The sequence below is a fragment of the Ovis aries genome, chromosome 1 (genome assembly GCF_016772045.2).
Source record: "Ovis aries strain OAR_USU_Benz2616 breed Rambouillet chromosome 1, ARS-UI_Ramb_v3.0, whole genome shotgun sequence".
Lineage (NCBI taxonomy): Eukaryota > Metazoa > Chordata > Mammalia > Artiodactyla > Bovidae > Ovis > Ovis aries.
The window spans coordinates 113,387,692-113,405,435 of NC_056054.1; the positions used below are offsets into that span (position 1 = coordinate 113,387,692).

At 40.8% G+C, this 17,744-nt stretch overlaps 1 protein-coding gene across 3 annotated transcripts in view; it reads left to right on the top strand.

Moving 5' to 3' along the window:
- The window catches only part of ATF6 (activating transcription factor 6), a 248,398-nt gene extending 233,369 nt beyond the window's left edge, over positions 1–15,029 (top strand). For 2 of the 3 annotated variants that reach the window (XM_042256929.1, XM_060415542.1), the window contains one exon: positions 9,763–15,029. In XM_042256929.1, the coding sequence (XP_042112863.1) occupies positions 9,763–9,971 (209 nt within the window). In that variant the 3' untranslated portion in view covers positions 9,972–15,029. The remainder of the gene's footprint in view (positions 1–9,762) is intronic. The other variant, XM_060415543.1, reaches the window with a different exon arrangement.
- Positions 15,030–17,744: the final 2,715 nt, after the last annotated feature.

Sequence of the window (17,744 nt, forward strand, 5' to 3'; positions counted from 1 at the left end):
ACATATTATGACTGGGAATGCAACAGCTACAAATGCAAACTGATACTAGAGTTTCCTGATAGTGACCAGATACTAAGGGTATACTTGCCATTAAGTTATGTGCTTTCCTGAAATGATGATAAACAAATCTCAGTTACGTTAAAAAAAAAAAAAAAAGTCCCAACATAGTGGAGTAGTTTGTAAGAATGTATTCTAAAGACACTCTGACTGTGTTTGAACTTCCTGCTCTGCCATTTCCTTGTTGTATAGCTAGTTGCATGACAGTTCTATGCTCCAGTTTTCTCATCTATAAAATGAGAATAATAATGCCTGAATTAGGAGGTTGTTTTGAGTATTAGATGAACAATGTCTGGCAAACCAAAGCACTAAATGTTATTAAATAAATTATTCAGTAGTTTATTCCTTGATTTTAGTATATATAAAAACCCATGTAAAAATGCTTTATATTTAAATATAAAGCAGTGAGTTTATTAATATAGTAATAGGTTTCTTTAGCCTACACAAATATTGTATGAGATATAGGACAGTTTTGCAAGGGACTGTTCTTGTGCTCAACAGGCAGACTGTTCAGCCTCCTGACCCCTGCCCATTAAATTCTAGTAGTTCCCTTCAATCATCATGACCACTACATGTCTTCCTTAAAGGTTGGTGGGTTTTATGTACATTATTGTAGGCCCATACATTTTAAAAATGAAATTATTATAGATCTTCTAACTAGGTAAGTTCTTTCTCATCTGTCTCTCCATTGTTCAGAAATATAGCAATCATGGAATATTTAACAAATTTTATTCATACCTCTGCTCAAACTATTCTAAAAAACTGAAGAGGAGAGAACACATCCAGATTCATTCTGTGAGGCCTCCATTACCCTGACACCAAAATCAGATACTATGAAAGATATTATGAAAAAAAAAAATCACAGGCCAACATTTCTGATGACTATAAATGCAAAAATCTACAACAAAGTATTAGCAAACCAAATTCAATAATATGTAAAAAGGATCATATACCATGAGCAAGTGGGATTTCTTCCAGGGATGGAAGGATGGCTCAATATCTGTAAATTGATTAATGTGGTACATCACATTAACAAAATGAAGGCTAAAAATCACATGATTATCTTAACAGATGCAGAAGCATTTGACAAAATTCAATATCCATTCATGATAAAAGCTCTCATCACAGTGAATATATTGGGAACATACCTAAACATAATAAAGGCCGTTTATGACAAACCCATAGTTAATATATTCAACAAGAAAAGCTGAAAGTCTTTCCTGTAAACTCAGGAATAATGTAAGGATGCCAACTCTCACCACTTCTATTTAACACGGTGTTAGAAGTTCTAGCCATATTAATCAGACAAGAAATAAAAGGCATACAAATTGGATGGGAAGAAGTAAAACTCTCACTACTGTGACATGATACTGTATGTAGAAAGCCCTGAAATCTCTACCAAAAAACTAATAAATGAGTTCAGTCAGTTACAGGATACAAGATTAATTAAAGAAATATTTTATTTCCCTATATACTAATAATGAACTATCAAGAGACTTCAAGAAAACAGTCCTATCTACATTTGCATCAAAAACAATAAAATTCCTAGCAACAAATTTAAACCAAGGAGGTTAAAAGACCTGTACTCTGAAAACTATAAGTTATTGATGAAAGAAATTGAAGACAGTACAGATAAATGTAAAGACATTCAATGTTCAAGAATTGGAAGAATTAATCTTGTTAAAATGACCATATTACCCAAAGCAATCTACAGATTTATTGCACTATCAAAATAGCTATGACATTTTTCACAGGACTAGAACAAACAATTCTAAAAATTTTACGTGGAACCACCAAAGACCTCAAATAGTCAAAGCAACTTGAGAAGAAAGAACAAAGTTGGAGGCATCACACTTCCTGACTTCAGACTATACTACAAAGCTACAGTCATCAAAACAGTATGGTTCTGTATATAGACACATAGATCAGTGGGACAGAATAGAGAGTCCAGAAACAAATCCACACATTTATGGCCAATTAATCTATGACAAGAGAGGCAAGAATATACAATGGAGAAAAGACAGTGTCTTCATCAAGTGGTGCTGGGAAAATTGCACAGTTACATGTAAAATAATTAAAGGAGAACGTTCTCTAGTACTGCATATAAAAATAAACTCAAAATGGATTAAAAACCTAAATGTAAGACTGGAAACCATAGAAACTCCTAGAAGAAAACATAGGCAGAACACTCTTTGACAAAAATTGTAGCACTATTTTTTAGGAATCTGTCTCCTAAAGCAAAGGAAATAAAAGCAGAAGTAAATAAATAGGACCTAATTAAACTTAAAAGCTTTTGCATAACAAAGGAAACCATCAACAAAATGAAGACAACCATTTTGGGACAAATCAGGAGAATGGGAGAAAATATTTGCAGTGATATGACCAGTAAGGGGTTACTATCCAAAATATATATAAACAGCTCATAACAATTCAATGTTGAAAAAGCAAACAGCCCAAATAAAATAAGCCCAAATAAAAAAATGCAGAGGACCTGAATAGACATTCATACAGATGCCCAACAAGCACATGAAAAAAAAATGCTCAGCATCACTGATTATTAGAGAAATGCAAATCAAAACCTCAGTGAGATATCACCTCACATCTATCAAAATGATTGTCATCAAAAAGACCACAAATAACAACTGTTGGAGAGGATGTGGAGAAAAGCAAACCCTATACACTGTTGGCGGGAATGTAAATTGGTGCAGCCACTATGGAAAACAATATGGAGTGTCCTCAAGAAACTAAAACTAAAACTACCATATGATCTAGCAATTCCCCTTCTGAGTATATATCTGAAGAAAATGAAAACATTAATTCAAAAGAACACATGCACCTCAGTGTTCATGAGAGCATTATTTACAGTAGTCAAGATATGAAGGCACTCTAGGTGTCCATCAGCAGATGAATGCATAAAGAAAATGTGGTGTATATATAGCTGCAACAGAGGACTACTCAGCCATAAAAAAGAGTGAAATGTTGCCATTTGCAGCAACACAGATGGACCTGAAGAGTATTCAGTTCAGTTCAGTCACTCAGTCGTGTCCGACTCTTTGCGACCCCATGAATCGCAGCACGCCAGGCCTCCCTGTCCATCACCAACTCCCAGAGTTCACCCAAACCCATGTCCATCGAGTTGGTGATGCCATCCAGCCATCTCATCCTCTGTCGTCCCCTTCTCCTCCTGCCCGCAATCCCTCCCAGCATCAGGGTCTTTTCCAATGAATCAGCTCTTTGCATGAGGTGGCCAAAGTATTGGAGTTTCAGCTTTAGCATCATTCCCTCCAAAGAAATCCCAGGGCTGATCTCCTTCAGAATGGACTGGTTGGATCTCCTTGCAGTCCAAGGGATTCTCAAGAGTCTTCTCCAACACCACAGTTCAAAAGCATCCATTCTTCAGCATTCAGCTTTCTTCACAGTCCAACTCTCACATCCATACATGACCACTGGAAAAACTATAGCCTTGACTAGATGGACCTTTTTAGGCTTAGTGAAATTAATCAGACAGAGAAAGACAAATACTGTATGTTATCACTTATATGTGGAATCTAAAAAAATAAAAAACTGAATATAGTAAAACAGAAACAGACTACCAGATATGGAGAACAAAGCAGTGGTTTCCAGTGGGGAGAAACAAGGTAAGTTAGGGAATAAAGAAGTAGAAACGACTATGTATAAAATAAGCTACAAGCATAGAGAATATAGCCAATATTTTATAACTTTAAATGGAATATAATTTATAAAAATACTGAATCATTATGTCATACAATTGAAATTTATGTAATAGAGCAAACCCACTATACATCAATAAAAAATAAATAAGCACACATGTATTTTTAAAATGTTTTAACAAATTCTGGTTTGTCTTATAGTTAAATGTATAAAGCCCCTCCCACTGTCCCTCCCTGCCCTTGGACACTCACAGCCTGAAATCTCTCCACTGTCAGAGAAACAGCAAAAGGCAGACAATCGTAGTTACTGGGCGCTCTTTGCTCCTGAAGGTGTTCTTCCTTATGTCTCTGGAAAGAGTCAAGTCAGAAGTGTATTCTGTGTTTCCATCTGCAGTATGCCTGCCTGCTAAGTCACTTGAGTCGTGTCCAACTCTGCGACCCCATGACTGTAGCCCGGCAGGCTCCTCTGTCCAAGGGGATTCTCCAGACAAGAGAAATGGAGTGGGCCGCCACGCCCTCCTCCAGGGGATCTTCCCCACCCAGAGATCAAACCCGCGTCTCTTGTGTCTCCTGCATTAGCAGTCAGCTTCTTTACCACTGGTGTCACCTGGGGGGCCCATCTGCAGTAGGACTGTTAGTTACTCACTCGGCCTTCTTCCCCTCTGATGAGGGAAAGGTTCTAGCTCTACCAGTGATCCCCTCCTGCTACCTTCAAAAATGCCAGACATTTTTTAAAAGAGCCAAACCTCCTTTCTATGAGTATTTTAACATATTCAGTGACATGGAACATTTATATATTGGTTATAAAGGAAAAGGTCAATATTGGAGTTTTCATAGAAGGTTCTTAGAAGAAGTTCTTGAAACTGGAATAACATTGAAACATACACACTACCATATATGAAATAGATAGCCAGTGTGAGTTTGATGTATGAGGCAAGGCACCCAAAGCTGGTGCTCTGTGACATCCTGGAGGTATAGAGTCGGGAGGGAGATGGGAGGGGGGCTTCAGGATAGAGGGGGCATATGTATACCTATGGCTGATTCATATTGATGTATGGCAAAAACCATCACAATATTGTAAAGTAATTATCCTACAATTAAGTTAATTTTTTTTAAAAGAAGTTGAATGGAGAATTTGGGTAGAAGAGTAGAAAGAGCTTTTTCATTTTTTCCCAATGCATGGTTCCCTGGGATGGCCACAACCGGGACATATGTGATATTTTACCACTTTATTGTTCATTCTGTTCCCACCTTCCATTCCCTTTGTCTCCTCTTGCTTACCCATTTGGGTTTCTTTCCTGATTTTTCAGTTTGTTTGTTTTGGATGAAGTTATCTCTTGTGATCCATGGAAGGGGGTATTTTTATTTACCTTCTATGTCCCCTGACACCACGCGGAATTCACAGATACCGACAGCCTACTGCCAGTCACCAGCCTAGCTTGCACAGAGCAAGCTACCTGTTGTTAGGATTAGTGTCTGATTCTGAATAGAAATCTGTTTTCTCATACATAACTTCTTTACAAAGCACTGGTGAAGCCTTGTTTTGTTTTGTTTTGCTTTTGAGTTAAGCTTTCTGTAAAATTCTGAGGCATTTGAATTCTGTTTATGGTCAAGGTTCTGATGTACATGTTAGTCATCTCCCAGCTAACAGCCTCTTGGCAGGCCATTCTTTTTTTTTTTTTTGGCAGGCCATTCTTAATTCAGTTACTGTGTGTTTACAGGCGTTCAGAATTTCACACTGCCTAGAGTTTTTGCACCTCCACTGTCCAGGAGCTTTTTTTCATGCTTTCCCAGTCCTTCTGGGTATTCAGAATCACTTTCTGGTGCTCATGTTTCAAGTCAATCACCTCTTCCTTTTTGTTTGCCTGATTAATTTTGAACTTGAAGTATTCATATTTTATACCTTTTTCCTGACTCAGGTCAATGTTTCTTCTCATTGTGTTGACTCCAGAAGGCCCAGAACATAAGATTAGTTATATCACTTGTGCAGCACCCAAAAAAGTGCTAGCCAGTACAAGAGGGAAAGCGAACCTTTACCATCTGTGCTCCATACTGTGTCTTTCAGTTCTATTTTCCCCAAATAGTCACTGTCTTTTTTCATTAAGTACACAAAAAATGTTTTAGCAATCGCTCAGCTCTAACAACTCCCTAATCCAGTATTTACCTTGTTCCCTCTTGTCAGAAAGCCCACGAACTGTTATGTTTTCTCTTATTCTGGGGGTGCTGCCCATTCATAATGGAAGCCTGGCCCTTAATGAGAGTGTGCAGTCCATCCTCAGCCTCTCATATCCTGTCTGGATTTTCCTTCAGAGGCTTTTCCTCTCCCTCTTCCCTGAGCCACCAGAATCTTCAGGTCTCACCTCTCCAGTTAGAACCTACTCTGGTGTATATTATTCACATATGTGTGTTCTCAATCAGGTCCAACTCTTTGTGACCCCATGGACAGTAAACCCACCAGGGTCCTCCATCCATGGAATTCTCCAGGCAAGAATACTGGAAGTGTGAAGTGAAAGTCACTCAGACATGTCTGACTCTTTGCGACCCCATGGACTGTATATACAGTCCATGGAATTCTCCAGGCCAGAATACTGGACTACTGGAGTAGGTAGTGGAGAAGGCAAGGGCACCCCACTCCAGTACTCTTGCCTGGAAAATCCCATGGACGGAGGATCCTGGAGGGCTGCAGTCCATGGGGTCGCTGAGGGTCAGACACGACTGAGCGACTTCACTTTCACTTTTCACTTTCATGCATTGGAGAAGGAAGTAGCAACCCACTCCAGTGTTCTTGCCTGGAGAATCCCAGGGACGGGGGAGCCTGGTAGGCTGCCGTCTCTGGGGTTGCACAGAGCCAGACACGACTGAAGTGACTCAGCAGCAGCAGCAGCAGGAGTGGGTAGCCTTTCCCTTCTCCAGGGCATCTTCCCAACCCAGGGCTCGAACCTGGGTCTCTTGCATCTCCTGCATTGGCAGGCAGATTCTTTACCATTGCACCACCTGTAGACCCCTTGTATTATTCACAGTGAGGCGCAAATTTCAGAGTTTCAGAGTCTCTCTGTTGCTGCTGGAAGCAGACTGTGTGCCTGACAGCACAGGGGAAGGGCCTACCAGACCACAAGTTATCATAAACTGTTTCCCATTCTGTTCTCCTTTAGTTAAAATAATTAGAACCTCATCAGTAATGTTGAGACCACCCCACTCATTATGCAAGGGGGTCAGTACTGAAACCCCCAAAGGACTCTTTTATAGGGTCCCACATAGTGGACCAAAGAAAAGAAATTGCTAGAGCCACTCATTTTTTTAGAGGTTGTGAGTAACTTGGGAATCCTAATGGTATGTCACTTTAAACCCTAAATTAGCAGTTTGTCATATAGAATGGCTTCCTAAATTCGGTTTAAGACATTCATATCCTATCTGGTAGAGTCTTCTTCTGGTATTGCTGGTCATTTCCTTGGCCTCAAAGTTCAGAAAGGAGTGAAGAACAGAGTCCATTTTAAAGCCTCCCGAACCATAGCTAGCCTGAGCCTCCTGCTGCTACTGCTGCTAAGTCACTTCAGTCATGTCCGACTCTGTGCAACCCCAGAGACGGCAGCCCACCAGGCTTCCCTGTCCCTGGGATTCTCCAGGCAAGAACACTGGAGTGGGTTGCCATTTCCTTCTCCAATGCATGAAAGTGAAAAGTGAAAGTGAAGTTGCTCAGTCGTGTCCAACCCTCAGCGACCCCATGGACTGCAGCCTACCAGGCTCCTCCATCCATGGGATTTTCCAGGCAAGAGCACTGGAGTGGGGTGCCATTGCCTTCTCCAGAGCCTCCTGGTTCGGCTTAAAATAATGATGCCATTTCAGCCATGGCAAGGGACTCCCAGGTTTTTGGAATCATGACACAGCTTTAGTTTTCCCCCAAGCATCTGAGCTCATATCACCAGGTTTTTCATCTCTTCCCAATATTTAAGATATTAAAGAACTCCAGTTATCAATTTAAAGCATAGCAGGCACATGGGCTCTGATGACTTCTGCAGGTGGTATGGGCTATATGAGAGAAGCTAGTTTTGATCTTAAACTGTCATCTGGATTCTGAGTCAATCCAGGAAAGTAGTAAAAATTAGTAATGTATATTATGTCTCTTATTACATGTGTTTTTCATTATTCGGTCGTGTGTGTGTGTGTGTGTGTGTGTGTGTGTGTGTGTGTGTGTGTGCGCATGCACACACACATACAATCTTTCAGTTTTTCTAAAAGAGAGGGCCCATGGTTCCAAAAGGAAATGACTAGTGCGGTACCTTGGAATCTGAACCGTATCACATGTTCTGAACGTAATAACTCCAAATACATTAGCAGCTTGTCTTTCTTCCATTGCCTACTTTTTAGAAAAGAAAACACCTGGATAGGGAAACGTTGGCTAACTTACAGGCAATCAGATTTAATTCTCTAAAGATAAGTAAATGATTTGATAACCATTACAGAATAGCAGGAGTTGTAAAATTGGAGTTAAAATTCCATAGCAATGGTCTTAAAAAATAAGTAGGGTTAGTTAATATCCAGCAGCAACTGACTGCTCTTCATCACTAGTAAGGCTGGGAAAGAAGGAAATTAGCTTTAACCGTAATCAAAGAGACTTATAAGACTTATAGTGGGAAATTCACCATCAGTGGAGACTATTTTAGAAATTGAAATAATCAGCCAATAAAAGTGGAAGAATGATGTCTTCCATTAGCTTTAAAATAGGATATATGATCTGCTCAAGGCACTTAAAGTTGATAGCTTATTAGATTTAATGGTTTTTAACCTTTAGGAGGTGATAGACCTCATTAAGAATCTGATGTAACCCCCCTCTCCAGAAAAATGCTCACACAAATAAAACTTCACATGTAATTTCAGGAAACTTATGGACTCTGAAGTCTTTGCATTAGACCCTGTTTTAAGATACCCTGGATTAGGTGATCCCTGTAAATCTTTTCCTGCCTGGAGAGACAAACTCCATAGTTCAGTTTTCCCAAACATAAATGGAATCTGAGGATCAAATGTCAAACTTTGGATTTTCTTCCTCTGGATTTATAATACTTGGCATACATGGTGTAGTAGTAAAAATTAAATAAAAAATAAAAAGATAATGAAATAGAAAGAATTCTACTTTTAAATTCAATTCTTTGTCCTAGAGAAGCCAAATGTTTAATTTAAAACTCACTGGTTGGCTGTGTATCATCTTCATGAAAAGGCAGTGTAGGACTAGGCCTTCGCCAGCATTCTTCCTGATCCCCACACCCAGCTTTGGATTCATGGTTGAAAATGCAAACTGAGATGCCACGTTGACTTTCCAGCCTTCTTCTGACTGTATTGCTGTGACTGTTCAGCTGGACTTGAAAGATGTTATCTATTTATAATTCTTCCATCAGTTTTATGCCAAGTTTCATTGACTACAAGTTGGAAAAAACCACCCAGAATTACAAATCAGGGGATAAATTATTATAGCCTTCACTGTATTTTTATGTTCCTAATTTCTAACCCTTAAATGCATAGTTGGGAATATCTTAATGAAATTAGAAATATTACTGAACCAAGCAGTCTTGGCCAACGCCCCCTTACGATTCACCTGATATGGTGGTCCATTTGACAAATTACTCTTCCCACTGTTAAAAGAGAAGGAGAGGACTTACGTATTCTTCCCCCTACACCCACTCCCCACCCTCTGCATCTGGAATCTCCTCCTGTTCCAGTTGCTGCGGTCATGGTGATACACTGCATAGAAAGCATGCAAGATATACGATGTCTGTGAATGGGTAACCTGCGGTATTAATTCTGACAGTGTCTCCAGCGCTTACTGAGTCAGTGAAGGTGGTTTGGAAACCAGAATTGAGGAGAGGACAGCCCATCCCCGCCCTGTAACTCTGATTAGTGACTGATGAATTCTCTCTGTACCCTTGAAAGCGTGTTGACAGTTCACACCTTGGAGTTCATGATGTCTTCCTGGGATTGACGCTTATTGCGGAATCTCACCTTCTGTTGAATATTTATTCCTTGTGTGTATTCCTCTCTGCAGAGAATGTGATCAACGGGCAAGATTACGAAGTGATGATGCAGATTGACTGTCAGGTGATGGACACCAGAATCCTCCACATCAAAAGCTCGTCAGTTCCTCCTTACCTCCGGGATCAGCAGAGGAATCACACCAACACCTTCTTTGGTTCCCCTCCAGCAGCCCCAGAGGCAGCCCATGTTGTCAGCACCATCCCTGAGTCATTACAATAGTACCCTGGGCCTACACTGGAAAACTAAGAATGGGACCCTGCCAGACTGGTGAGCGGGTGAGAGAAATGTTTCTTTTTGCCTCGGTGGCAAGCAGAGAACTGCCTCATGATAGAGTTTAAGAGATAGAAGAGGAAAAAACGACGCTGCTCTATTTCTCACCATCTGCCTATCCACTTGCAGAGCACTGAAGCTCAGGCACAAGGCAAGCAGCAGTTCTCCAGGGGCATAGGTGGCCCTGCATTCTTCACCGCTGCCTGGTGGAGATTTTTTTTTTCCCTTGTACTTTTCTGAATTACTTTTCCCTCTGTATTTGTTTTGTGTTTAAATTGTCATATTCTTTCAAATAAGACCCGCTTCCCCTCTCTGCTATTTCGCTTATAGGTACCATACTTTCATTTAACAGCACACAGATGTTTCCACTGATTAGATCTTTCATCAACTTAATGCAAACCAATTGTGGATGTATGCTTATTGGAAAGCAAATGTCAGAACTAGCAGAGCCAAAAGCATCCCCAAGAGAGGCAAACCCTTTGGAGTGTTAGGTAAAAGGAAAAATCCTCCAGTGGCAAAGTTTATCTTGGGATTTGTGGTTCACACCTGAAACAGCACGAGAACAACTGTATTGGGCGGGGAGGGTAGTGAATTTGAGATAATGAAATGGAAGAGACGAGGAGGGGGGCATCTTTTTGAAAGAGGAGATAGCTCCATTAATACATATATTTAAAACACTGAAAGTTTGATGAGACTGCAGTTTAATTAAAGCCATTTATTCTGAGGACCATGGGCCACTGAGAGTTAGCGCACATAAGTATTTATGTCTTTGCTTATCTGATTCAGATCCTCAGAGACCACAGAACAAGTCCTTCACTTTATTGTGAATCTCCACACACTACACACCTTCTATTAATATGATACCCAGTTCAGGTAAGGAGCATGTAGGTGACTTTAGATTTAAACAAACAGAAGTTATTTCTCTTCAGCATTGACAGGTATTTACTCCTTTAAGACTATGCAGACAGGCAAATTAGATTCCTACTGGTGGAGTGCATCCCATAATATGGCAGTAATTTTCAGTTCTCCAGTGAAAAGGCAGTGAAGGAATTTAGTTCTTTTTTGTCCTCCCTTATTAAAGCAAAAACAAAACAGAAAAATATCTTACTTTGTTCACTTGTACTTTACTTTCTTCTCCTCTGTGATTTCTACCTTTAGCTCCAAAAATGGGTCTTTGACCCTCTCCTCCTCTGAAACTTTTCAGTTTCTCAGCAGAATGCATTCTGCAAACACCGCTTCTTATCCTAATTGACTTGCTTTGGTGAGATTTCTTCCCTTCCATTCCACACTGTATCAGTCTCTTCCTCCCTGCAAGAAAAGAACAGAGAAAATATATCAACTCCTCAAGGATTTATATGTAGCCAGTTAGTTTTCTGCCTGTGAAATTAGCATGGTTCCTAAATGATTCTGAAGACGCGCCCACCAGCACTTCTGTCTGGGCAGTGATGCTTCTCTAAGTCAGTTAGATGCTTTTGGAGGAAATCAGTTTAACTCTTGTGAGGGGAAGTAGGGGGCTCTGTTGCTCTGTTCCTCGGGAATCTGGAGTTTGAGAAGTGTCAGTAGCCTCCTTTTCTGTATGCACAAACCGTTTTAAATCAGGGCAGCACTCCACTCTGATTTGGCTGTCCTGGGCAATTTTAGACAAGAGCCACTTCCCCAGGGGGCCACTCTTCCTTCTACTGGGCACCAAGAAATAGAAGGCAAGCGCCTAGAAGACCTTTAGGCTGCAGGCCAGTCTTCTCCTGGAATGTCTTCTCCCGGCCCTGATCCTTCCCATTCTGTCCTGTGTATTATTCCAAACAAGAGGCTGCTGCCATGGCTAGTAGTTAGTGGCGACACGGTCATTCCCAAGCTGCCAGTCTTCCCCTGGAACTGAGGTAGTCATTACGGTGGATACACATACAAGTGTGCGTGGAGTGATTATAGACGGTACTTCCTTCCTGTCCTTTGCACTGAATCACGCAAGAGCGAACCATCACGTGGAGTTCTTGGTTTTAGCATTCGTTTTTACTCTTCCCCTTCATTCCCAGCTTTTCCTGCGCTCATTTTACCAAGTGGCCAGACTGAAGACTTACGTGTTGTGTCACCTGAATGCCTCTCTTTCAGGTGGGTTAAGTGTGGATTAAGAGTACCTGTGAAGTGACCATGAAAAGCAGTCTGGGAGCCTTGCCTACTTTCACTCACCGACCTTTCTGCTCCTTGTCATGACCTATTCTGGAATTGATCTTTTTGAGAGGTGGGAACAGGATTTTCCTCAGGGTAAAGTTTCAGGAAATGAGTGAAAGGCAACTGACAAGGACAAAGAAATATTATATTTTTTAAACTGCTGTCGCGGCTACTGCTAATCCCTGGGCATAATGGTATTTTTATTTTAATGCCTGTACGCTAGCTCAAGGTCCTTTAGGAAATGGAAAGTTGCTGTGCCTGATGAATAAATTAAGCTGTTTTTTCCCTTAATTGTTGTGGTGAGATTGCCTTTTGGGGATGGCAGCCAGGAATTATGGCAGATATGTGGGTGTATATTTATTTAATTTTTTAATTTATTAAGTCTTTAAGTGGTATTTTGCAAGTTTGGGAGACTATTAGATAGGGTCAGGGAGAGGTCAAGTCCACCTGTTACTAGATGGCTGTGCCCTTTGGGGCACTGGTACTACTCTCTTGGGAAGTGATGGTGAAGACTTCTGGGTATGTTTTTCCCACCTGGTTGCGACTTTTTAAGTCTTCATGGAAGTAGATGTTCCCTTGTGCTACCTACTGAGTCAGATGTCAGGAGCTGCTTCCCCGGGGGGGTTTACTCACTCAGCAGAACAGGGACACAGCTCCATTAGGACCATAGTGTGAAATGTCTCTTTCTAAAGTTAGGGTTTGTGAGAGGATCATCTTGAAAGAAATATATTGCTTGCCATCCTTGTGGTTTATGTTATTGGGTAGTGTTTGTCGTTTCACAAGTAAGAAATTCCCTGTGATTACGAAAGCTCAGAGCATCTTCTAATTTAAAAAAAGGAAAAAAAAATGACTACAGGCTTCAGAACAAAGCTGGCATTGCTTTGCCTTCTCTTGTTAGCAAGAAGTAGACACAGAGGTATTTGAAAGCAGCAATGTTACATGAGTCATTCCTGAGTGTTCTGAATAAACACTACTTAGAAACAGACAAGAAATTTGGGATTCAAACTGATTTTTCTAGCATTTTTAAAGAGACACTGTCCCGATTAAATTTTCCTGGCTTGAATCTGCCTCTCCTACTGGGGAATGAACCCCCAGTAGTCACAGCAGTGACACTCTGATAAGACCCTGCTGCTGTGGCATCTGGAGTGATTAAAGCTGGAGAACTCTCAAGCTGTTTGCAGCTTTTGTGCTATTTTCTGATTCTCACTATTTTACTAACCTCAGGTGGTGAAACTTGACAATCAGAGAGAAAAACTTGTAATTATATTTGACTTTCTAACACATTGCCAAGTTTCAGAGTAGCTTCCACTGTCAACTAGTAAAAGTAACCACTTTTACTGAAGAGCCAGAGTTAGAGTCCATGCCCCCTTCAGTCTGACCTCATGGGAATTTTCCACCATGAAAGCCCTCTTTCCACTGCACACTGCTGGGCCAGCTCAGCTTCCTTCCTCAGAGTCCTAGGGCCCAGCTTCAAATGAGACCTTGCATACTACCCTATTGGCCGTTTTCATACAAATTAACCTCTCAAATAAGATTAAGTGCCAAAATTGATAGACATTTTTGACCCTCTACAGACCCCTCATTCTTTGCCAAATGCTACTTCTGTTAGTCTTGAGTCATTTTAATTTACAGAAATTAGGGTCTTCGCTGCTAATATGAATACTAATTATAACTTTTACCTTAAAAGCAGAATAAAGCTTAAAGAGATAAAATGAAGTACAAGAAATTTTTATTCTTACACCTAATAATATTTGGGAGGGAGCAATTCCTATTTCCCCTCACCCCTAGAGGTTGAGATTAATTTTTAATTTTCTAGGAAATAGAACATTGGACTACCACCCAAAATGTTGCCAGAGTCCAGATGGAACTATGCACATTTAAAAAAAAAAAAACAACAACACTTTTCTCTTACCTGAAAAAAGAGTCTATTCTGTTAACTTATATTTTTAATGACTAAACTTAAAATAAATTTTATTTTGGACAAGACTAGGACTTTTCACAGTTAATCTAATATCTGTGTGTTAGTATCTGTCAGGTTTTCTGTCAGAACTTATGGAAAGAAGGATGACAAAGGTGTCTTGATCAGGAAACTTGTCCTGTGTGTGAATCAGGGCATGGCTAGTCACTGTCAAATAGTGGGCACCATACCCAACATAGTGGTTTGCTACCTTGAAGCCTTAGAGCCTTAGCACAGTAAAAGACTTTTCATTATATTAAATAGAGAGCCAAGGAGTAAATAAATCATAGTTCATCGTTTCCAAGGTCAGCAGACAGCACACTCTCTTGCTGCTTGCCCCAGTGATGTTGCTGACCATTGGTCAACAAGCACACCAGGCGGCGTGGCGTCTTGCCCAGCAGGGTCATCTCAGACAGTGTGGTGGGTTGACTTTCGCAACAGATGTATATTGGACCCTTTTAACTCACACTCAGCCCTCACTTCTAGGTCAGTCGTCTTCATGAGGGATGGTGGGGGAATAGAACTTTAGATGGAAACTGCTCTGTACTACTGGCCTGAGATGCTAGTCACTTGTCATCACACTGGCAGTATGGTTAGTCTGAGACCGATAGCGCTTCTCCCGCGGGGCCATCAGAACCCGATAGAGAGCGTCAGAGATGTCGTTTCACCAGGACTTTCTTTCTAAGGTTGTATCTGTGCTCAGTTAAGAATGGGTAAAAATGTGGAGGAAAGATGTACCATTTTCTCCCTTAAATTTTTTGTTTTGTTTTGTTTTCAACACATAAAGAAACAATGACAGCAGACTATGATATGCTTTTAAGCAAGTCTTTATAATGCAATACTTGTTCTTTGTCTAAAATTCAAATAAAGAATTTTTAAACTTGTTTGGTTTTGTTCTGTATGTAGAAAGAGAGAAAAAAAAAAAAAGACCCAAAATGAATCTGCAGTGTTAAGTGATTAATAATGACAAGGGAAGCCTGACATGGTTTCGTGGCTTGTTACTATTTAGATGAAACAATTGAGCTCTTTTCCACTCTTATTCCCAACCTGGTTAAGTAAAAGTTTCCTTTATTGTGTCCAGATATTTAAACTACAGTCTTACTAAGGGGAAAAACAATTGCCTAAAAACTCATCCTTTGACATTCTACATTAGGAAACCAAGTTACTCAGTCACACCAAAGACCTCTTTTCAGCTTGGAATGGCATGTCCATGAAGCTGGTCTCTGCAGACTGACAGCACAGAATCCATCTGGGAACAATCAGTGTAGGCATTTACTGAGGACCCAGGGTATACCTCAGACACTGCTCTATGTTCTCTACCTTTTATCTTTTCTCAATCCTCCCTACTACTCATTTCCTACAGTGGGCACCTAACTGGTAAGCAGCAGACCCAGTATTTGGGCCCAAGCAGTTTAACTCAGTGCATGGATTCTTATTTGCTCCATTGCTCCCCCTCCTGAGGCATAGATGGAGCATAGGTACCTGCCCTAAAGGAGCCTGTGGGGCCAGGTACACAAATATACAAAATTACAGTCACAACAGGGTTCTCTTAGAGGCAAAAATGTTTCTTTCCTAAGATACCTTATCAGGCTTCTTTGGAAAGTAACACCTCAAATCCCCTCTTCTACAGAGAAGGTCAGCACACGTTGGAGGGTAGGGGCCTGGGCAGCAGAAGAATGAAAGCTACAGGACTTGGTCTCTGGATTCTGGAGCTTCTCAGGGACTCATGAGAAGATTCCATGGTCACAGGAGGGCAAAAAGACTTCACACTGCTCAGTGTGCTAAAATGTGAATCCTCTTCGTTGTCTCAAATATTCAGTGAGCCTGTTGCGCACACACCTTTGAATCAGTGTTGTTTGAGGGAGTGAAAGAATGGAAATAGGATGTAATGTGGTCTGACTGGTGCTGAAGAAAAGCTTGCAGACAGTAAAGCAAGATAATTCATAAATGGAAGAGTCGATGAAGCAGCAGAAGTGACCAGGGAAATATCACCCCCCATACCCTGGCCCTCACAGGACCCCACCACCAAATCACTGTGGGATTGTCCCTCCAGGACTTCCCACTGTATGTGGGATAGTGTTCAGGCCAATTTTGGGGTCTCAAAGGATAACCACAGCTGACATTTGGATTACACAATACATGGTGCCTGAAATAGAGGGCGCTTCTAGCACACACTCTGCAATTTATCAAACTAGTCCTTTTTCGTTAGAAATTTAAACCACTTCCAATGTTTTGCTAACCATAGGAAATCTATAGTGTATTATTCACTCCATCACATTCACTCCATCACATTTGGTGTGATCTCCACAATTGCCTGAAGACAGTGCTTCCCTTAGCTGGCTTCATGATGATGGTTGATACATATAGAAGACTTAACTTGTAGTAGAGATTGTGCTAGGCATTTGGAAGCATTAGTTCACTAAACTTCACAGCAGCCTTATGAAGTAGTTTATCCACAATACAGATGAAAAAATGGGCAAAAAAGGAACTTGCCTAAGAACTCACAACTAGCACATACCAGAGCTAGGATTTGAAATTATGTCTCAGTTCAGTTCAGTCCATCCAACCATCTCATCCTCTGACATCCCCTTCTCCTCCTGCCTTCAATCTTTCCCAGCATCAGGGTCTTTTCAAATGAGTCAGCTGTTCGCATGAGGTGGCCAAAGTGTTGGAGTTTCAGCTTCAGCATCAATCCTTCCAATGAATATTCAGAACTAATCTCCTTTAGGATGGACTGGTTGGATCTCCTTGCTGTCCAAGGGACTCTAAAGAGTCTTCTCCAACACCACAGTTCAAAAGCATCAATTCTTTGGTGCTCAGCTTTCTTTATAGTCCAAGTCTCACATCCATACATGACTACAGGAAAAACCATAGCCTTGACTAGACGGACCTTTGTGGGCAAAGTAATGTCTCTGCTTTTTAATATCCTGTCTAGGTTGGTATAATTTTTCTTCCAAGGATTAAGCATCTTTTAATTTCATGGCAGTAGCCACCATCTGCAGTGATTTTGGAGCCCCCAGAAATAAAGTCTGACACTGTTTCCACTGTTTCCCCATCTATTTCCCATGAAGTGATGGGACCGGATGCCATGATCTTCGTTTTCTGAATGTTAAGCTTTAAGCCAACTTTTTCACTCTCCTCTTTCACTTTCATCAAGACTCTTTAGTTCTTCACTTTCTGCCATAAGGGTGGTGTCATCTGCATATCTGAGGTTATTGATATTTCTCCCGGCAATCTTGATTCCAGCTTGTGCTTCCTCCAGCCCAGTGTTTCTCATGATGTACTCTGCATAGAAGTTAAATAAGCAGGGTGACAATATACAGCCTTGATGTACTCCTTTTCCTATTTGGAACCAGTCTGTTCTTCCATGTCCAGTTCTAACTTTTGCTTCCTGACCTTATCTGCATACAGATTTCTCAAGAGGCAGGTCAGGTGGTCTGGTATTCCCATCTCTTTCAGAATTTTCCACAGTTTATTGTGATCCACAGTCAAAGGCTTTGGCATAGTCAATAAAGCAGAAGTAGATGTTTTTCTGGAACTCTCTTGCTTTTGCAATGATTCAGCAGATGTTGGCAATTTGATCTCTGGTTCCTCTGCCT